Here is a 23199-nt window from a genome sequence, read left to right as displayed (position 1 = left end):
GCTACAAACTTGTACACATGTCTAACTTCTAGCACAGTAAGTCCCTTGATTTCAATTGTGCTTAAAGTTGAACTTATAGCTAAATGTTTACAAGGTGTGTGTGGGAAGAAATTATAACTATTTTTTCAATACTCTTGATATTTCTGGGCTTTCCTTTGCTGCATTCACAGTTGTTTTGTGTTCTTTTACTTTTTTTTTCCAGTGACTTTGAGCAGTAACTAGGCAAGACTTTTGTATTTCTGCGTTATGTGATATTTTTCCTTGTAGCTCATAAAGTCCCAAGTGATGTTGAATCTTCTGAGTTTTCAGGACTGGTTGAGATGGAAAGATTTTTTTTTGTTAGGGCTTTTGCAGGATTTTGTTGGAGTATCTGACTGAATGTTTGACTTCCTAACAGAGTAGGTTAACCTGAGTGCCCCAGGGTAAAATACACCTTTGCCAGCTGGTGACTAGGATCAATTAGTAACATTTATTTAGAATTTTATTGTTATGATTGGTATTATTAGTATGTGTACACCAACTGGTTAGGGAAATCTTTCCAGCAAAAGCACAGCCTGGAGCAGAGGGCTGCATCAAATCCTGAGGACCATGAAAAAATATTAGTGCACATTAAGGAACCCTAAGTTCTTGGTGATTACAGCTTCAACGTGTTCATATATTTCCTAAGTACCAGTACAGAGGCAGGTACCTATTCTTTAATCTGCCTCATTCATTCGTGACTGCTAGGACTTGCAAAATTACCCCTTCAATACTGGATCTTTTGAGCTTGTCACAGTCTGAATCCTAGCAGCTGTGCCTCAGTGGTGAAGCTGAGCCAGTTCTGTGGCTGTGTTGAAGGAGCTTCAGTCTCCAGACCTGGTAAGGCAATAGGGCTTGAATGCAGCTGTTCTTTTCAAGACCAGCACCCATCGCCTGTGCCCATGGTCTGAAAGTACAAGGTACAATCCTTCTGAAGCAGCTTACAGTACCTCAGATGTAGACGATTTCCCTATGACTGAAGGAGCAGGTTGTGGTCTGGCTTACCTGGATAAGGGTGGATGCCATTAGCAAACACGGCTTCTGCGGCGGGCTGCCCATTAGCCTGCGGCGGAAGGCCAGTGAAACCATTCACCCCAATTGGAGATGGGATGCTAGGCACCGCTGGTGCAGTTATACCAGGAGGCGTGCTTCCACCTGCAAGTGGGGAGAACACAAAATTAAAGCTGATGAGTACTCGAAGCAATAACTACCTGGAGAAAGCTACTGACACAACAGCTGTGACCACCACGCAGAAGCCCTCTGATAACTCAAGAAACGAAAAATCTTCCAAATTTTTTCACCAACAAAGGGACTGCTCACACCATCACAGGATAAACTTGTCATTGCTCCCCTATTTGGAAAGCACTTAACATAAGAAAGGCTTGCAAAGCTTCCTTCAACAGAGAGGCATGTTCTTGGTGATCTACCTCTAGACTAGATCCACAGCTAACATCAAGTCATAGAAGACAGTAGGAATATCACGCTTCCTCCTCTACTCTCTCCCTGGAGTACTACATGTTTAATGGCTTAATAAGTAGGCATTTCTTTCCTAGATATCATTTAGCACCAAAAGAAAATTCACAGTCCCACCTTTCTACAGTTTCTCTTTGGAGATGTCAGCTTTGTGGGCGTAGTGATTTCCAGGGCTACTCTTTCTGCACTCTCTCATGAATACACATTTAACGTGCAAAATAAAGTTCCTCAGCATCAGAGATGCTGAAAAGATTTGGCAAGTTGATTTATAGCCTAAAGGCATCCCTTGATACATTTTTTAGTGTTGCTGTTTGGCCCCAGCCTGACTTTGTAGAGTTTTAGTAAGGATCTCCCACTGAAAAGGGGCAAAAGTTGTGCTAGATTTGTTTTTTCATGGAGCCATACTCCTCCCCTTCTTCCCAGCTCCCTGCCATGGGGGGCTGCAATGCTGCTATTTCAGAGAAACAATTTAATCTGTATGTTTTGGGTGGGATCCTGTGAAGAAGGATCTTCACACTGGTGAAGAAATCTTAAATTTCTGAGGGGAGAATAAAATCTCTCTGCTATCTTATTGTCTTCTCCTATGTCAGTTTAAAATGACTGGACAGTCTGTGCTTCTTGAATCATTTTCAGGACGTTTCTGGACACCCCACATTAGTTTTCAATACATATGAAATCATACTTTTCTCTTGCCAACTGTGGATGAAGTTAAACTATCTTATCTTCAGCAATATCCTTCTGTGTCAGGGTATACTACTGACTGAAAGTACCATTTTTGCAGGAAACTCTTTTTTTAAACCAATTGAAGAAATTTTCTTTGCCATAGCAGCACACCGTGATGGGTTAGTCCAACAACACACTACTGACTACTTAAATCTCTGTTGGTACTTTAAGAGAGCCAATAAGATTCATGAGCTGTTTCTATATGTTCTGATTTGAGCAGCCCAAGAAGCAGGCAATATTTCATCTCTTTTCTTATACCCTGAGCAGACAAGCTGCTGCTTTCCCTTTGCTTATTTAAATGGTGTTGGCCTTTAAAAATGTCCTCAGTGGGGATACTGGGAGCCAGTGGTGGCAACCCCAGTCCAAAGGCAATGCTCAAAGCATATGCCATCAAATTGCAAATCACAAAGGCTAGTTAAAATTTCAGTTTCTTTTCTGGATCTCTCCTTTATTTGCATAGGCAATGTAAGTAGTTTTTTCTAAAATCGCAGCAAGGGATTTGCGCTTGCTATTTTGTGCATGTGTAAGGAAGTTTAGGCATATTCATTGCAATTCTTTAATTTTGTTCTTTTAAAGAACACCCTGGAGAGGTCAGATCTGTAGTCGGAGGAAGACTGGCATAATGCCACCACAGAGAACAAATGGCAGTGTCGCATGCCAGTTGTGCATTTCATCCCCAGTTTGAGGCATCTCACTGCAGCTACTCCAGGTGCAGATTTACAGCATGGAAGGAGAGTGGGAGGAAGGGAGGAAAGGAGGAAGGGAGAAGGGAAGAAAGGAAGCCTAAATGAACTTCCATTTCTAGCCCTCTCTTTGCAGTAAACAGTGCGGCACAAGCAACCAGGAAGACCCACTTTTCCCTCAGATTACACCAAAGATGGGAGAAAAGCAAAATATGCACCAAACTTTCAGAGACATAAAATTAATTTCCTTGCAATTGTGGACTATTGTGCAAGATAAACCTGATTCTTTTAAGGAATCATCAAAATGCTGGCAAATAGGATAAAGTTATTATGGTCTGAGTTACCCACTGGGACTGCCTACTGCTCTGCGTTGACTGCAGGCAATCCAGATGACTAGTTCAAACTGGATGTCTCATCTTTGTATGGTTAAAGCCACATGAAATGCACCCTGTCTGTTAGATCTGCCTGGATCCAAGACTCTTGAAGTTCCCAGGTCCCATGGGAACTCATGAACATCAATGAACTCATGGTCTTGGCCTGAGAAACCCACTGTCCTGGGGGTTGGATTAGGAGTGCTGCAGAAGCAGGTTCTGGTCTGAAAGGGAGGTGAGATCCCAAGGGGCCTGAGGATACCAGCAGAGAGGCACGGTGCCCAGCCAATATCTCCAATGCCTTTAGGAATTCTGGGTTACCAAAGTCTTTTTTATAGCACAGTTTTTCTTTTGCTTAGGAAAGATCAAAACATATTTTTTTTTCCTCAATGTTCCAAACACTTTTTCTAACGCCTGTTTTTCACGGAACTTTGAAATGTTTCATTTTCATTCCAAGTCAGAACAAAGATATACTTCAATGACTGGAAATCCTGCTATGAAGCAGAATGATCATTTTCCATTTGGCTTTCTGAATGCTAACAAAAGCCAGCAGGAGAATTCACTTTAGGCTTCATATATCTCCTGGCTACTCAGAAATCGCTGCTAGTGTTGTAGGCTTGCTTGCTCAGACGTATGTGAAACATTTTCTATGCATCTTATCACAAGCTTTGTGAGTGTGGCAATAATACAAGGAGTCATTTCAAAGTCTAAACATTTCACAGGATCACAGAATCACAGAATCGTCTAGGTTGGAAGAGACCTCCAAGATCACCTAGTCCAACCTTTGACCTAACACTAACAAGTCCTTCACTAAACCATATCACTAAGCTCAACCAATATCACCCAAGAAATAATTGTCAATGGACATTTCCACACCCCTTTACAGATGTTTTTCATGAAGTAAGCTACATATTCAAGGTAAATCTGCAATAATGCCAAAATGCATGGGCTCCATGATTGAAAATATGTCATAAGGAAAGTGCAAAATCTGCCACCATGAAAGAGATCAAGGGACCGTCTAAACCAGCATCTTATTTTCAGTAATGACCAGTCATGGGTGCTCTGGAAAGCATGTAAAAAACATGACCTTTCTTTCCTCTTATATTCTGAGAATAAGAGTTTAACAGTTCCCAGAAGGCAGTGGACACCTCAGAAGAGGAGCAGAACTTAGACAGAAGAAGAGCTAGGATATTTTCCATGTCCTGGATATCATGGCAGACCCAGGATTTGGCTGTTGTACTGGTATTTACACACCTATGTCACAGGACTGCTAATTCTCAAGACACTTATATGCAAAAGGGCTTGTGCTCTTTTGTGGTGAGGCCATCAAGAGCCACAGCCTGGATTCAGCTTTCCAGGCCCTGAGAGCATTTGAATTCCAGACATTCTTTGTTTGACATTCTCTCTGCTCCCACCAACACAAAACAAATCTAGCTAATGCAAATATGATAATCTTTCCAGCAGCGGGTTTAAAGGGTGCACATATAATTAAGCCACTTGTCTATTTGGATTCGCAGTAGCTTCATCGACTCTTTGTTTATGCATTTATCATTGTGTAAACATATATTTCAAAATGTATGGTGTAAGATTTTCAAGTCAAGCACTTTTTCTCGGTTCTCCATAAGTTCATGTGGAATGAGATCTATCTTTCTTTCTCCCCTTTCACCTCCACACCCTCATATTCTAATACAGTCTGACCCAGTAGCTGCTGACATTGTTCCCAGCTACAGATTGCAAAGAGAAGCTAATAGGTGTGCTAATGGGGAGGTTTTCTTTGGCAGATAGAGGTTAGCAGAACTGGATTCACTAGGACTGGATTCAACAGCCTCCAAGCCTGCTCTGCTGCAGTACCTTATCTCCCTGCCATCCAGTGTTCTCTGCCATGAGGTATCTTTCCTGGCTGCTCTGTCAGTTGGCCCTTTCCTGCTCCAGTGCTGGGGCAGACTTCTCCACGTTCAGCAGTGAAGCTGCTCTCTTACAACCTTGCTCAGCAGGAGTCCCAGATCGTGCCGTCCTACCACTCACTGCACCACGGCTGGCTCAGGCCTAGCTCACTCCTGCCACATCTCACCCCAAACCCATGTCAGCCTACTCCTCTCCAGGCTAGCTCAGTGCTTCAGCGCATTGCTCACTGCAATGCCGTGTCACTGAGCTCAGTCTCACCTCCAGGACCTCTCATAGGAACAACTGGTATCACCCCTGGGACACTTCAATCCCAAACTGTCCCTTAGAAATGGTCCTTCTCTGCAGTTACATCCTTGAACCTTCTGCTCCCTTACCAGAGTCAGCAGTATACTGCAAACCTCTCCAAATTCTCACTTATTTTACAGTTTGGCCCTGCTTCCCCAGCTGCCACCCTAGTCCCCTGCTGTTAGGCCATCTACCACTGCATGACCACCATGACCACCTGTCCTGTCAGTTCCTTGACCTGTTCCTGCCCAAATGATTTCCTTTTGCTTCAAGCCCCCAAAAAGCCAGTCCTGTTTCCACCCCAGCTTAATTCTCTGCCTCTGAATAACATAACCCACCTCCTAGCACAGGCTTCTTGTGACCTGTTACAGTCTAGCCAGACCCTGGCAGCCCGTCACTGACTACCTGTCTCTGCTCCAGGAGCAAGAAACCTTCTCACCAAATGCTTGCATTCCAGGTAGCACCAAAGGCCTTCCCTGAGCACCTCCAGTCAGGGAATTTCACACCAGCACAAGGCTTACGTGTTCCAAAGACACAGCTCATCTCATTAACAACATAGCATCTCACCCCAAACCTTATTTTGTTTGTCGTTGGACATGCCTGGCTGTGACAGCACTAGCACTGACCCTTCACGTGTCCATACACACCACCAATAAACCAGCACAAATCACTGGGGGATGTTTTGTGATGTTGTGCCGTTGATGGTAAGAGAAACTGACCCCCAGCTGGCCCCGGTACCAGCAGAGGATCCCTCCTTCATCCCCAAAAAGGATCTGATCACCTCTGCTCCTTCCTTCTGGTGGCCTTCACCAGCAAGACTGCCATTTTAGGACACACCTCCTGGGGAAGAAGCTAACACCTAACACATCCTTCCAGGTCTCCTCTGCCACATGGCCAGATTTTCTTGCAGTTTGCCCTTTCCACCCCTCCCGGCCCCTTACCTGAGGTTGGTGTCATGGGGGCGGCCGCCAGGCCGTTCATATTCAGAGCCGCCATCTGCTGCATCTGGGCTGCGGCGAAGGCTGCCATGGGGTTCAGGTAGCCGCCCTGTGCCACCGAAGCCATGATCGCGGCCTGCTGCTGCATCAGCTGGAACAAAGAGAGCAGGGAAAAAATATCACGCGGTCACCAGCAGAGCAGCCTGGGGCACCAGCACCAAGATGGAGGCCACACACCAGGGTGTGAGGGATCCCTCTGGTTTGAGATGTCAGCTCACCATGCCTGTGGTACCCCCCAACCTTGGCATTCTTTCTCACTACAAGGGGCAAAGTTTATCATGGCAGCTTGGGGTCTTTATGTCCCCACATCCCCAGTGTGCTCCCCAGTGTGGAGGTCTCCTGTAAGCTGGACTCAGCACTCGGACTGCCAGACCCTTCCTTGATGAGAAAGGCAGAGAAAACACTTTATATGTTCCTGAGCAGAGAGGTTTCATGGCTTATGTTGCTTGTATCAAAGCTCTGGGAAAGCAGCGGTGGCTGCTGAGGGGAGACCAGTGTATGTGGAGCAGTGAGGACTGAGGTTCCCCTCTCCAGAGCAGCAAGCTTAGCTAGTTCTCTGGGGATAACTTGACCCATTTTCATCTGGTGGTGAGAAAAATCACTCTTTATCATGTTGCTGGGATTTCCTTAATTTTTATTTTTTCTAGAATGTCATCAAAATACTGCCTCTTCTAAAGCACCTACAAAAGGCAGAAACAAGGAACCTGGGCAATATTTTCAGGCATTTTGCAGTAAGAATTTTGGAAGAGAAGGGTGGCAAATGGATAACTGTGCTGGAAATGCTTCCTATATTAAAACCACACCTTGCTATCATTATTTTTCACTCTGAGCCTAACTTATGAACAGTGTAGTTCATGTGTACAGTATAGCTGCAGTGGGCCAGTAAAATGCTACTGGTGAGAAGGAGAAGACAGCTTAGATGAAGCTGCCTCTTGTCTCACTTCTCTGGAGCTGTACAAAGAGCCAGATGAGGTACATCTGAGGTCCTGTGAGACAGTGTCCAACCCCCAGTAGTGACTGACAGTGGATGCTGAGAGAAAGGGTGGGGAAAGAGGATGAGCAGAGACTGAAAACTCACTCTATTCATTCCCCAGCCTTTGGTAACATATGACTTGATGACAACAACAGAGAAGGAAATTTTTTTTTTATAAAGATTTTAAAAGTGACTCATGTCTTTGCTGTCTCCGGGATGAGTTTTGCTGCTCTCTGTGATTTCAGTTCCTCTCCCATCAAGAAATCACCCTCTGATGCTGTTGTTTAAGCACACGGGATACGCTTCTCAGCATTAAACAGACTTCAAAAGTCACGACAAAAAAGTCACGACAAAGTTGTGAGAAAATCTGACGGTCACGACAAAATCTACTCCTTACTGTTTAATGTTGAAATATTGGCTAAATTGACAGTTCTTACATATACAAACTGAAACAAATCCTTGAAATCACCACTCTCACTCAAATACCGAAAATTTCCTTGTCACCATCTGTGAAGAGACAAAATTAAAGGATGTTCTGCCACTGATCCGCTGTATAACCATGCACAAATTGTACAAACTTGCCCTGGTTTCTCCAGGTATAAACTGAGACGCAGGATATCTGTCTCCCCATGCAGGGGTGACTTCAGATCTATAGATGAAGAGTGCTGTACTAGAGTTGAGTACTATTATTTTTTGTAGCCTCATGTAGATTGGTGCCAAGGTGGTGGCTTCCCCTTTGATTGTTAGTTACCCTTTTTTATTGTACCCTGCATAAGACACTTTCACATTTTAATTAGTGATATCCTGTTCTTTGTAATTACTGATGGAATGATTAGACTATCTTTTCTATTATAGCACAATGCTGATTCCCCTTTAAGGAGTACATTTGTATCGTACATTTGTAGGCATCATTTGAGTTTATTCTCCAGATGAGGCACTGAACAGGTGATTTTATTAAGTATGCCAATGAAGTGAATGAGGAAAGGGGAATCCATCCATCTTTAATGCTGGACTGACTCCAGCACTAGGTGTACTGACCCATATCTCATTTTCTGTGCCAGGTATTTTCACCTGGGGACAGCTGAGGATATAACTGGCTGGTTGCAGAAATGATGGCCAAGATCTGTGCCTATAGGATCCATTTAGCATTGCTGATCCAAGTAGCATCTCTCTGAGATGGATGCAGTTGCAAGGGCTGGGATCAGTCCCAGTCTGGCCTTTGCTGACTTTTCTCTGTGTTCCTCCACAGCTGATCAGAGCTGCACAAACAAACACACCCCAAAACATAGAGTGACCTACAACTGGTAATGTGTGTGCCATCGTCAGTCTGGCTGGCAGATAATAGCCTGGAATTTGTACCAGGGACTTTCCTTAGGATTTCTAGGGCAGACAGTGGACTTTGACTTTGACATTTCCCTTTGTTAGATTCTGTAAACTAAATACAGATGGGGTTACCTCTGAGTTAGTCACCCATTATGGTTGATGTGATAACGGGCAGAAGAGTCTAGGCCAAGATTCATCTCTCCTTTCTGTACCCAATTGCCTCTAGGCAGATGAATTGCAGCTTTGTTTCTTCCTATTGACTGCATGTGAAGCCCCTGGTGATCAGTTCAGCTGCACATACTGACACAGTCAGGTGAAATCATTCCCACTCCTTACTTGGCCCTCAGTGGATATTTTTGGATGTTGGTTCCCAACCATATAAAAGAAAAGTGTTAATCCTTTTTTTTTGTTTGTTTCACTTTTATGTAAGAGACACAGGGCTCTATCTAGAAGACACTGTGTTGCCAATGATAGTACAAGTGATTGTGCTGCTCCAAAGACAATCTCCATTTTGCACTCAGCAGAGCTAAGCAATCACTTGTGACATTATTTATGGCTTTTGCAACTTCCTTTCCTGCTTATAGATGTTTCTAAGCTGTTCAGAGTTAACTCCACAACAGCAGGTGCTTCTCCTGGTTTGCACTGTGTGGCTTCTTGTCTATTCAGAGGGCTTATAAGTTCGCACTGGAAGATGTGTGTTGGGAGACAATACCTTGGCTATGTGTGTACCACCTTTTGCAGTATAATGCCATGCATGCATTTCTGTCATAAATCTTCAGGAAGAAGAGGAAGATATTTTCTCTCATCACGAGAGGAGCAAGATATTCTTAACCTGCTCATGACTGCTGAAGGTGCAGGGACTACAGCCTAAAGTCTGGTGTGTTTCAAAAAAAAAACCATTCAGATAAAACTGGCCATACTCCCATAGTGACTGAGTTAGGAGCTTGTGGAACAAAGAGGTTAAATACAGCTTAGGGTTAAAAAGCTAATGCAGTAAAAATAAGGTAGTAAAGGCCCTAAACTGTGATTTGGTTCAGTTGCTTCTGCTCTAGCAGGCATCCTGTAGGGAGTGGTCACCCCATTTCTGTAATGCTCAGTGCTCTGGGGTTACCTGGGCTGCCCTGGAGAGCTGAAAGCTCCCCTGGCATAGTAAAATGTGGAGCTGGGGACTAGTACCTCATGGCCCAGTGGACATACAGCTCACTATAGTCTTCAGAGCCTCCCCATGGGGTAAACCTGGATCTCCTCCAGAGCTGGAAGGAGTATAGCATCCCATACTTGAACACAGCCATGCAGCCCAGCTAATTGACTTTGCTTCATTGGCTGGAGAGGGGACCCCAACCACATCCCATCCTCACCCAGACATCACACCCCTTTGCAACACACCAGCACCCTTTTGCTGTCATGTTTCCCATTCATGCCTTGAAGATGCAGCCCTTTCTATTAGGTCAGAGGTGCTCAAGGGTAAGGGCTAAGGGGGAAGAGGAGGGGGACTTTCCCAGCCCAGCAGATGATGGTCACAGCATGGCTGATGGTCACAGCACTGCTGAGTGCAGCGGCATTGCAGGGGTGGGAGGACAAGAACTTGGTCACCTTGAAAGAAGCAGACGGCACAGGCCTACCTCCTTCCCCCCGCGTGGCTCCAGGGAGATTTACAAAAAGAGGGCAAGTCCTTAAGGGTCACTGGTCTTTCTTATAAAACCAACAGGGCATTCCCAAGTGAGCTAAAATAAAAGTCACCCTGCTCCTTCCCCAGCTCCCCCCGAAGACAAATGTCCCATCCACTCTCCTTTCACTTTGAAAGAGGCCCAGTGTATGATCCCAGTTAATAAAGCTGTAGAAAGCGAGGCAGTGACCCCACCAGAGGCAAATCAATAGCAGCCGGGCCCCTGGGTGTTGTGTACTTTAAAATATGCCATTTGAAATGCAGATTTTCCCTGCCTGGGCTGGGGCCACAGAGCACTAATCAGAAAGGCAGCAGCCTTATTATCTCAGGCTGTTCCAAGGGGACAGAGGGGAGCTTTTCCCTTCCTCGTCTGAAAGGACGTATTTCCTTCTGCTTCTCTCACTTCCTTGGCATGATCTTTGCCTCAGCATTTAGAGCTTTTTCCCATCCGATTTTATGGATTTGTTCCCTCTTTCCTCCAGCCTGGTCATTATTATTGCTCAAAAGTTTATCTTCTGAGGAGACCAGGAGTTGTTATCAAACCGGTCCATGCATGTGGACAGCATTTGTAGAGCTATGAACTTGCAGTCCCCTTCCCAGGGCTTGAGAACCAATGGGGCGTCTGGACAGGCACTGGTGAAGCCGTCTAAAGCATGGGGAGGGGTAGTACATGATGGCTGGTCAACGGGGAAAGATGGGAGGGTTCACCTCATACATCTTTTGCTACCTCACGTTGAGGTGGTTGAACTTCAGATGGCTATATCATCAGTGGATGCACAGGTACCTCCACAGGGTTATCCATCATATCCTACCATGGGAGATTTAGATGAGGCACAGCAAAGGGTAGTGTTTTGCAGCACAGTTGCACCAAAGTAAGAGCTTGCTTGGTGCTTGCTGCCAGTCCTCCTCCCAGAAGTGGGTCCCTGCGTGGTCACTGCCAGCCTAGGGGTGGGGACCCGTGGCCAGAGGTGGTGTTGGGAATGAGACGGCCACCTCTGGCACTGGGTGGCTGTCAGACAGCAGCAGGGTTGTACAACTGCTCTCCAGGAAAGGAAATATCCTTTTCCTACAGGAGGAGGAACAGATGCATGGAGACATGAAGTGACTTACTCAAGGCCAAAAACTCCTGCTAGAAATAGGACAAGGATGCTACAGTCAACATTTCCCAATCTCCAGAAGAAAAACGTGAAATTGAAGGAGGGGAAGAGGAGAGAGAAGGATTATTTCTGATGCACTCTTTTTGAAATAGCGTGATCATTGCCCTTGGAGAAGGCTTACTCTGAATGATCTGATGACCTTCTCATTTTTTTCAGTGTTATTTTCTATCCTCATATCTGAATCACCTGATGTTTTGTTTGACTATTCATATTCTTCATTCAGTAATAATAATAAAAGTAATAACAGCATCCTACGCTTCTCACCTCTAACGATCTATACAAACACTTAGCTAATTAATCCTCATGGTATCCCTGTGGTAGAAAGAGGTAAGTAAAGCGATCAATCAAGCAGTAAGAGGACTCGTATTTGGTAAATCACAGAATTGACAAATTCATGACTGTTTTACCTAACTGGCCCTTGGGAAATAAAAACATCTTCCAAGCCTTCAAACAAACTTAAGGTATTTTGAAAAATATTCAGAAGGGTTCTTCCTTTTTAAATTTTATTCTTTGAAACAAATTTCTGCTTTGAAAATATTATTTAAATTGTATTAAGACCAAAAAATTAACAAATGTGTTATGTATGGATTCATGTGTCTTAGTGACTTTCTGAAAACTGTTACACGATAGTTTGGTTTTCTAACTTCCTGAAAACTGTGAATAAAAAAAGAAATATATATATGGAGCCTGAATGTGCGAATGGCTAAGTCATGGTTCACTCCCTGCTACTCAATTTTTCTGAAATACCAGGGAAATGACAATCAGAAATATGATATTGGCCCTGCTACAAAGTACCATGACTTCAAAACAGCTTCCTCTTCTGGAACAGATCAGACCAACTGATATGCATAACTGGTAGTATTTACCAAGTATACTGTCCCATTTTTCTCATTTAAATAAAATAATTATATGGAGAAGACAGTCTATCTATATAAAGCAAATTTTCCCTGATTTTGTAGGGCTAGATTTAAAAAAGTGTATCTTTCCAAAACAAATTCACAATATGAATTGCATAAACGCTGGAGAAAGTGATTCTTCTCTTCAGCACTACCTCAAATCATTTAGCAGAAATAGCCTTTCAACTCCTCAGGAGCTGGAGCAAGGAGGCAGAGGTGGGCAGCTAGGTTTCATGGTCAGCACCATAGAGTCATTGCCACCCCAAAATCCAAGGTGACCACTTCCGATTATGACTGTGATCTATGCAGTGCTGCATGTACCCAGACACGTTGCAGTTACTGTCTGCAGCTCAGGAGCCAAGGCCATTTGCACTTTTTTGGAGTGAGGGGAGCTGTGATTTACTGAGGGGAAAGGACTTGCTCTAAGCCAGAGAGCAAATGTTACCATTGTCTGTGCTGCCTCTGTCCCCCATCTGTCCGTTTTCACTCAGTAAATCTATGCCTGTCCCCTGCTGCAGGATACAATCAGTGCCACAACTGGAATTTGGCCAGGAGACCGTGGCTAACACTCCCACCCTATTTTTTATGCAAACTTGATTTATGACTTTGATCTTATTTTAAATAATTTTAAAATTAAATCATTTATACAGTATCTGTCACTTTCCAAGGCTCCTTCCTTTGTTCTTGCTTAGCTCTTCTGCATTTTCCCATCTTCCCAACCCTTTTTGGTCTCTGCATGTTTCCTGTTCTTCATTGTGGGGCAGTAGTGACCTGAGACAGTCACTAAGCACTTGCCACTTTCTACATAGAAAGAAGAGCTGGAGGAACGTCTTCCGCTGCTGCTTATTTGGTTCAGGACTCTACTACCATCATTCATAGTCTGGTTTGACTTTTACTGCTCATGATTTCAGGCTTGGCCACACCATTGCTTATCAGGATCTAAGAGGGTGCATCGTGCTGCAGTATGTGCCTGTACGTTCATTCTCAGCTGACAGCAGATCAAAGGTAGTGCTGCTTAGCATCAGCCTCCTCTACAGGCTGAGTTCAGACCTGTACCTCAAGCTGGCTTTAACTGAGACTGCAGAAATTGATGCCCAACTGATGTGGATCCACAGAAACCTGACAACGAAAAGGGCTGGTGGCCATACATGCATAAACTAAAATAATTAATTGCCTCATAAAAAAATAATAAAAAGAAGCAGCTAAATGAATCTGGGAAGATATTGCTGGGAAAGGGAAAAAAAAAAAAAAAAAGAAACAACCCAAACAAACTGAAACAAATTAGTAAAGGGACTCTGGGAGCTTTAGGGAACCATGAAACCTGACTTGCCTTGAGCTGCATACAGAAGAGGTGAGGTGGGTCTGATATGAATTTCCGCAACCCTGATACAGCAGACAGAGTTTGTGCCAAGCTTTGTCCTGTTTTCTTGCAGGTGGCACAGGAGGGGGGGAGGCAAAAGCCCCATGCAGAGGAGAATCCCCTTTGCTTGCTGATTTCGTTGCCTCTGGAGCTGAGGCCATATGGCCACTGAACCTGAGGACTAGTTGCTTGGCCGACACGGGGCCGTTGCTGCTATCAAGGTTAAGGTTGCTTAAGCTGAGGTCGAGTGGCTTGGCAGGGAGCAGCAGCAGGGAGTGAACCATGACACGGCCATTTGCTGAGCTGCTGTGGAAGCAACTAAAAGAGGAGCTTGGGCCCAGAGCACTCTTGGTAAGCACGCTAACGACTGTCAGTCAAATACTGATGGACTGAGACCCTTGCCACCTCTCCCCCGTGGCGCTGCGTGATTTGTTAATCCAGGGCTGCCCACTAATCTCTCAAACAAGTGCACCATGTGGGTTTCTGCTGAACTGGCCACCTTGATGCACAGAAACCTCTGTGTAGGAGCTAATTCAGCCCCGGTGAAATGGATGGGGTGAGGGTGACTCTCTGGGGGATTCAGCACGCACCCACTGCCTAGGGACACCACAACCTGCTCCATGGGACGAGCCACTGGAAGGTGCTGGTTAACCAGCTCTTGTAGGACTGCTTGGTAACTCATCTGGCGATGTCAGTCAGGGCTGGACTGCAGTGGGATAGCTGGGAGGACATGCTATGAGTACAAACCAATGTCTCATGCTAGTTCTGACCTCACTATTAAGCACTGAGACAAGTTCTTAAACTTGCATTACCACCAGGTCCATGTGTGAAAACCCGTGGAGGGATGGCATGAGAGAAAGCTATGTCCCTGAGGGAGACTGGAAAATAAACAAATATGGCCATCATCTTCATTGTAGATGAGAAAATGAGACCAGGGGGTCAAATGACTCACCCAAGGTCACACAAGTTGCTGGTGGCATTGGCAACAGCTGTCACTGCTGTCCTGCTCTTGCCTTTTCACTGTTTCACCTTCCCTCCTCTTGACTTGCTTTAGCTCTTAAACTTCAGTTCGGGCTGAATAAAACTGCCCCCCCCATTCCCTCTCTTGCTATCGATCTCTCCATCTCCCGCTGGCATTTACAAGGTGCCAATCACCCTGATATCTAAGAGCCGGCAGTCTGGGGTGGATTAATCGGGACCGAGGGAACGTCACACAGCCTCGGCGCTCCCTTCCTTTCCTTTTGTGTGAGCCTGCGAGATGAAGCAGATAGGGAGAGACACAGATAGGGATGCTGATTGAGAGACAGCATCTGAGCAGGCTCTGGGTGTACAGGCGCCACACAGAAATGTGATCCCATCATTTAGACAGCTCTGAAGTCCCCAGGGTAATTGGTGTCACCAGCTTGTCATATCCAATGGGTCAAGATCTAAAACTTATTCTTTCCCCCTTATTAGCATATTTACCAGGAGAAAAAAAAAAGACGGGTCCAATTCCGTTTTCACAGAAGTCAACAGGAAAAATATTCATTGGTTTCAAGGGGAGTGGGAGCAGACCCAGGAATTTTTTCCACTCCTTCTTCAGAGATAAATCCTCACTCAAGTACCTATCCCCTCAGAATGCCCTGTATTGTCTAGTGAGAAAGAGATGGAGGGAACTTTTGTGGTATAAGGATGCAGACCTCATCTACTTTTGTATCAGCATAACTCTGGGCTGACTCTTTTATTGTGGTAATTATAGGAATTAGTCTAGATTAAAAATGAATGTAGCTAAGAAGAGTGCAGTTAAGAAGAGATGTCCAGAGCATCAGGACAGTGGTGTCTTTATCACCTCTCCAGCTACCTGATTGATGCCTGTAGCGTAATGCTGCAGCCACATCTTTTGGCTGAAAAACCTCTGCAGATGTTTGTCCCCAGCTGCCCATGGGTATCCCTCCTGTTTATTCCCCTGGTACATGGGAGCACAGATGCTGAATCCCTCTCCCCCTCCCCCCCCACCCCCCCAATTTTTAGCCTAAGGAAAGTTTCTACTTATGCTAGAAGCATCCATCCTGGTGCTATGTCAGGAGCCCAGCTCCCTGTCCAGTCATGAGTTGTCCCAGAGGACCAGCGTCCAGGTTAGGTGTGTAAGATGGATACCAAAACTTAAACATCACAACACTGCTTTGAATAGCTGATGTGTTTTCCCAGTGTGCTTAAACAATATTGCTTTTGGGAGTCAGAACTGTGTGTGTGCATATATCTACTTTTTCATTTTATGATGACACAGCTCAGTTTGCTCCCATCATTCAACTATTGAAGAAATCACTGGTTCCTATTTTGCTGTTGTACTTGTTTCTCTGCTCAGATGTGTTTTTGTGCTCTCTGCGTGCTATCTCTGTCCCCATGAACATGCACAGAGCCAATGTTTATACTTACTGCCTGTGCATAGGCGCCATAGGCTCCAAACTGGATGGCCATGGGGTTGAACATGCCCATTTGTCCCGCCATTTGCTGCATGCGTCTCATTGTACGCTCCTTGTCTGTATCTGCAAACTTCACCACCAGGCTTGAAGAGGCTCCCTGCAGGACAGGAAACAAAAGGAGACATGCCAGGGAATTAGCCAGGTACACATCGGCTCATGCAATCCATACAGCACACACGGACTAGGCAGTGTGGGATCCAGCCGACGCTGATTTTTTCCACACAAACTCACTGGCCTTTTGAATCGGACCTTTGCAAGAGGCTGAGGGCATCAGGAAGGAAAGGACTCTCTGGGGGGTGAACAACTGAGGCCAGCAGCCCAGTTCCTACTTTCCTCCAAAATTCAAACTTCCAGGCTGTCATAAATATTCTCTCTGCAAAAGTTGTTGCCTTACTCTTTCAAACTGTAGAAAACGTTCTGGCCTGTTAGCTCTCAGCAGAGGGTGAGGATCTGGACTCAGTGCTGCAAACTGTAGAAGTTTTTGCTGGAGTTATGTTGTGGGATTTGTGAATTGACAGACTTTGATGGAATGTGATAGCTCTGTGCATGCCAGACCACTAAGATGGATCAGTCTTCCAACTGTGATGTCTTGTAACCCCTGTGTCCAGTGAGAAAGCCCTGCCTAGCCTTGGAGGCAGGATTCAGTATGCTGGGTAGGGCAAAAGTCCCCTCACCAAGCAGCATCTAGTCAGCACTATTAAATCAGGGGAGCAAAAATAGGACCTTCTGGACCTGACTTCCCCATCCAGGAACAGCAGGGAATAGAGAGGCTACCACAAAAGAGCCCAAATGTAATGCTACATTTTTCTGGGCAAGTTATACAATGTCTGGGTTCTGTCTGCAGTCAACACTGCTGCAGAACTACTGATGATCATGAGAGCTGGCTGCAGGAGTCTGAAAAATGTAGAGCTTTTGGGAATGAAAGGAATCCCTCTCCTTCCCAAAATGAGAGGAAAGGTTAGTGACTAAAATTCTTAAATTTCTGATATGAGGCAGAGATAGGAAGAAATAGACCTGCTTAGGAAGGCATGCACTGAGATTGTTTTGGCTGGCTCCAAGGCCTTCCTCACTTCATGGGTTTCTTGATTCCCTACAGTGCGGTGTCCCCAGGGGGATACGGATGCAGCCCCGACAGCAGGCAGACAGTTGCCTCGGGAGCTGGGCTGCCACCGCGCCTGGGGAGAAGGGCAGGTGAGCTGTCAGGAGACTGACAAAAAGCAGCTGAAATCATCGCATTCCCATGGTACGCTTCCCTTTTGACACTCTGGTATTCACTGATGGAAATACAGTCAGCAGGATGACGGCAACAGGGGAGCACCAATTCCGTGCCAGAGGAGCTGGGCTGTTGTGGGGCTCTCTGTTTTCCTTCAGAGGTGGGATTACATGGGATTGCACATGGGAGTGTAGTTAATTTGTTTACACACACACCTATGTACCCGCGACCAGAAAAAAACAGTCTCATGGAAAGAAGAGTTGCTCCGTGACAAATTGGGAATAGTGTAGTAAACAACAACCACGGACGTACATATATATAAGTCCAGGCTTTGCATATTCAATAGCCTCTCCAGATCCTCAGTTATGAATAAGGAGTTGAGGAATTAACTTGCTAAAACAGAAAACAATCTAAGGCCACACAATGAGCAATGTTCCCCTGGATTAGCAGCCTGCTCTGGGAGAAAGTGATTTTCATTGGCAAAGAATTTTTCTTTTTGACCTGTAACTCTTTCTCTAATAAATCTATAACCCACTTCAACAATGTGGTGAAGAACAAGGGGTTGAAAGAAGTGCTTCAGGAAAACAAAGGCAGGGAGAGATGAATGCTCTATTCAAGGGTGGAAAGCAGTCTTCAGAAGTTATTATGAGAGCAAAACAGAACACAGGCGTGAAGGGGGGGGTGGAGAAAAAAAAATCCAGCCAAGATTCCCCTGCATTTCTGCTCAAGACTGGGCAACTTTTCATTTTTTTCTAAAATCACATGATGTAGTTATTGATCCTTCCCCAAATCACACTCTTAATTGCAGCTCATCGACAAATGAATATTTTAATGCATACATTTCCTGCTAATTATCACCTGGACCAGTCCTTAATTAGATTTCAACACTCATTTAATTAACCCTGATCCAAGAGACTGTTTGGTAACCTGAATATAATCATTTAAAGCTATTTGTAGCTGTATTGGAAGGAGGCAGTGGTCCACAGCAGATTGGACTGTTCAGAGCTGTTGTTGTGGTTTGCAGAGCAGAGGCTGCAGCATGGTGGGCACGATACAGTATGGAGGATTTTCAGACTGAATAAGCTGAATGAGTATTCATCTCTGCAAATAGGTTTTGAAGATGTGACCTGTTCTAGATAGCAGGACAGAGAAGTGTAAATAAGTTGGTGTCTTCTTCCTTTGCCTTTTCTTTCTATCTCTGTTTGCCCTGGAAGTCTTAGGGCTGGAGACCTGCCTTAGGAAATTGCTGATCCCTCACATTTTTGAAAACCCAGCCTTTATTGTAAATGACATCATGAAAACGTGGGTAAGCTCCATATGAAGTTCTTGCCCCTGGAGTGTTCTTCCCTCCTGATGTGAGTCACAGTGACTGCACAGCAGCCGTTTGACCCAATGGGATCCAAGACTGCCACTTATGAGATGTTTTTCTGTGTTGCCTGTCACAGCAGGACTTCAGGCCTCTTTGAACACCACTATCATATACACAGGGCAGAAAGGCCATTGGCAAACAGAATCAAGTTAGAATACAGACTACAAAGAAGAAATAGAAAAGGCAGCTTTTTTTCAGAGCACGCTGCAATGAGATGTACATGCAAGCAGTTCAAGATAAGTAGCCAATAGAGATGCTGCTCTGCTCTTGAATATGAACATTGACTTTGGGATCGATGCTTTCAATATGTGGTTCCTCCTGTGCAGCCCTTCCACATGGCCTGAAGGAAATCAGGCAGTGAACTCTACCGGGCCACCCAGTGCAGGATTTTTAGCAAAGGAGCCAAACAGCATTCATCTAAAACAGCCACAAGACAACTTTCTACTCCAGTGACTCCCCATAATCCACTAGATAACATTAGAAATACCACAGAATGGGCCAATTTTCAATGGGGTAAAAACTACAGAGCCCTTCATCTGGGCTATTTATTGCTTCTGTGAGCAGTTAAACCATGGTGTAAATCATCCGTTGTCTGCTGACAAAGGCAATAGGTCCTGTCTGCCTGGTCATTTATTAGTAATACATAAGCCTCACCCTTGCTCTCTCTGGTTGTTGGACTGGACATTACATTTCCCCAACTCCCAAGAGAGCTACAGTAGGTAAATCAATAGTGTTTGAAATATACTTTGAGATCTGTGTTAACTTTGCATTTTACTGAGGAAAAGACCTGTTTATTTCTCTGCCTTGCAGATCCACACTCAAAAGAGACTATTATGAAAGTGAGCCTTCCTGCTGGTGCCTCTGCAATAGGCTACTTGGAATTGGCATTTATCTCCTTTCCCATCAAATCAACCTCCTTTTTCAAGTGCTTTGATATCTACTGATGAAAAGAATAATATAAGGGCTAAGTATTATTATGCTTTCCCCATTCTCTCTTGGGCCAGCAAGTCTACTTAATATGACTATCTTGCTTCCCGTCCCCCTCCCGTGCACGGTAATGAATTACTCCCCTTAGTCAGCAGTCAGATGTTCTCCAGGCTGGCGGGGCGAGGAAAAAGATGGAGGAAAAATCACCCTGCACCACACTCACTTTGTAATCCCTAATCAGAGTCCTCTGTGGGAAAAACTAATTTCCCAGCCTGTCTTGACGTGTGAAATAAAGTCATTCTTGAAAACAGGAGCTTGACAGGTCGCTTGTGAAATTTCATATTCAACTAAAAATAAAATATCCATCCATTGATATTTCATTTAAAGGCAAGGGAAAACAAATCTTTTGCCTGGATGTTGGGACTGGTTCCCATTAGTTATGCCCTTCCAAATGGAGGGTATACACAAATTAAGTTTAATGTTTTCAACAGACCAAATAATACTGCACAGCATCAGGGAAATCTGCCTCTCCCTAGAACAATATTCATAGGCAGAGTTTTGTGAAGATGTTTCCTTGCAGAACATATTCTTGATTTTTCTTTCTTTGTCAGCTCTGTATGTCTTCTCTGACTCAGTATGTTACCTACCTCTAGAGACCGTTAGAAATATTTTTCTTGCAAAACTGATGAATTTGGGCCCAATTCACCACAGCCATTAAGATCATGTTTCGCTTTAAGCTTAACTAATGTCCCATTGGATGTAAGCATATACTTACGTACTTTACTGCAGGGATGTTTGTCTCATACAGGTGGACTTTTATCTCATGGTTAGCTCAAATGGAGCCACTAAAATTTTGGACCAAAAATATTTTAAAATGGCTTGTTACATTAAAGCTCTAGTGACTAAAGCTCTTGAGTATAAGAGATCTGAATGCGCAGATCCCACTAAGTAGCTTCCAATATGTCATCCATGCATACCAACTAAGATGCTTAAATGAATAGATACTGCTGGATACTTCTCATTTGGGCAATCAGACTACCTTCTTAAGTGTCACCATGTGAATGGGGTTGCTCACGTTGGACATTTTGCCTTAGCACTCTTCCCTTGAAGCATTCTTTGCCTTAGCACTCTTTCCTGTTTCCACAAAAGGATCCCTGATGTTAGGCCTTGAAAACCAAAGGGGGATTTTTTGGCTTCTTGGTTTCATGTTCCATCAGATCAGGGTATTTGGTATGAAGTCTCCTAAATTTGAAAGCAAACTAGAATGGGGGGATGGGGAGGGTTGATTTTGTGTATCTCTTCCGAAAAAAAAGTGCTGCTGAATAAGCCAGCAGGGGGCTTGAACCCAAACCTGGGATTTTAGACAAGTGAGAAAGAAACTACTGTCCAATTAAAACTGTAGAGCAGAGGGAATTTTAGCTAGGTAGAGATGTAATTACCCATGTTGGAAGATGGCCAGAAGACCAGGACTAACATTCCTCCCCTCTTTTGAGATATGCTATGTTTTTCTGTACTCAGGGCTTCAATTTCATGTCTCATCTGAAAGATGAGTAGGACAGCAGTCACTAGAAGCGATTTCAACTGTACGGTCCTGAGAGCTGGTTTAGACACACTTGAGGCAAGAGTGACAGAGACAGAGTGGAGAAAGGAGGCATTCATCCAGGGCTGGAGTGACAGACCCTTTGATAATGCTGCTCCCTCGGTAGAGGGGATTCTTCATGCAGTGTCTAAGCAGAGAGAGTTGCTGCAGGTACTTCCCTTCACAGGTCTCCAGAGTTGTAATTTATTTGGAGTGGAAGCTTGATTTAGGTTTTACTTGCCCATACACTACTTAGCAGGTGTCTCTCTGAGCTAAAGTTATTGCTTTCCACAGGGCAACAGAATCATTGACTTCTAGTGACACTGTACCCAATTCTAATTAAAAAGAACTCGATATATAACCCAGGTATTAGTATGTCCCTCAGATCAAAGTCAGGTATCCAAACAACCTAAACTTCAAAGCTGAGTTCCTCGAGCAGGTCTGCATTTTTCAGCTCAGTCTATGTCCTCGCAGATTCATTCACCTTCTTTAATGCATCATGAAATGGTAAGTGTTGTTACACCAGGAGGCTGGAAATTCTTTCCTGCTATTTAGAAATATGAAAGCAATAAATAATTCTTTTTTGTCTATTTGAAGAAAACCTACATTCAAAAAAATTCAAAAAAAAAATTGTAGGTTTCTCTTTCCCATTAAGAGTAACATGGTTTGGAAGATAAGGTAGTTTTAGTTCTGTATTTATTAAAAATGTACTTTCCCTGGAAATATTCTAGCAATGACAAATACTGTCTTGCCATAGTTTTTTTATAAATTATTATTACTATTGAAAAACTATTTGGTAGTTGCAGTATAGAACCACATTAAAGCTAGTGTCTGAATGATCACAACTTAGAAGAGACAGTACCTCTCCTTCAATCTAAATAGAAAAGGATGAAAACAACAGAAGTAGAATAATTCCACTGCCATAAAGTGAACTGCCTGTTGTCACAGCACAGTAGCATCACACCGAGATACATTTCAAGTGTGCATGTGATGCAGAAGAATACCGCAGTGACACTGAGCTGCAAACATGCTGCACACAACTGGGCATCCCAGATCACTGTCAGGCCTTACCACTTTGGACTGCTGCAGTGTAAAGCATGTTGCTTGACAGGGATAGTAAAAAGAATTTGCATTTGAGGCATGTTTAAACTGAAGATCTCAAAGCACTGTACAACTGCAGGGTCACTAATTGACATGCAAATATGCTTGCAGGGAGGTACTTGCATGCTTTAGCATGGTGAAACACGTGGTGAACTGAAACTATGAGATGAACTGGTGTAAAGCTCCAGTTTGGTGGCTTTGAAAGAACAAGAAATTTGTTTATGCTGAAAGATCTACATGTACTGCATCCCACTCCACCAAGACTGCAATGTCTCCTTGCTGCTGCGTGAGGCTTGGCAGCCACTGTTCCCTGTGGGTACCACAAAGACCTTTAGGATGGGAAGTCAAGCATATTTCCCTACCTGATTTCATTTGCCAGCTAACAGCTGAGGCAAAGACATGGGTGTTTGATAAGATGGTTTACAATTGTAAATTTCTGTAGATTTTGATTGAGGATCTTATTTGAAAGTTATTGTTTTGATCTAAACATATTTTTGCCCTTTAAGTATTCATTTTGATCTTTGCATAACCCATTTGGGTAAACAACTACTGAATCACAACTCTGTATTTTGGAAAGAGATAGTAGTCTGCCCAATAGGTCTCTCTGCCTTCCGTACAGATCACCAATACCAATCCAGATCACATGTCTGAAGCAGGGCCAGGAAGGAGTGGATTAAAGAGGAACAAGCAGAAGCATCCAGAGAGATTTAAACTTGA

General features: G+C 44.2%; 1 protein-coding gene across 47 annotated transcripts in view; it reads right to left on the bottom strand.

Moving 5' to 3' along the window:
• The window catches only part of CELF4 (CUGBP Elav-like family member 4), a 676700-nt gene that overhangs the window by 41088 nt on the left and 612413 nt on the right, over window positions 1-23199 (bottom strand). For 28 of the 47 annotated variants that reach the window (XM_035565962.1, XM_035565983.1, XM_035565974.1 and 25 more), the window contains 3 exons: window positions 16247-16390; window positions 6400-6547; window positions 1024-1173 (listed from right to left, as the gene is read on the bottom strand). In XM_035565962.1, the coding sequence (XP_035421855.1) occupies window positions 1024-1173; window positions 6400-6547; window positions 16247-16390 (442 nt within the window). Of the gene's footprint in view, window positions 1-1023; window positions 1174-5564; window positions 5572-6399; window positions 6548-16246; window positions 16391-23199 lie in introns of all 47 variants that reach the window. The other 19 variants (XM_035566000.1, XM_035565966.1, XM_035565986.1 and 16 more) reach the window with 2 other exon arrangements.

This window comes from Cygnus atratus, chromosome Z (assembly GCF_013377495.2).
Source record: "Cygnus atratus isolate AKBS03 ecotype Queensland, Australia chromosome Z, CAtr_DNAZoo_HiC_assembly, whole genome shotgun sequence".
NCBI classification, from domain to species: domain Eukaryota; kingdom Metazoa; phylum Chordata; class Aves; order Anseriformes; family Anatidae; genus Cygnus; species Cygnus atratus.
Note: the sequence above shows the minus strand (reverse complement) of the source record. Positions and strands in the feature narration are given on the sequence as shown.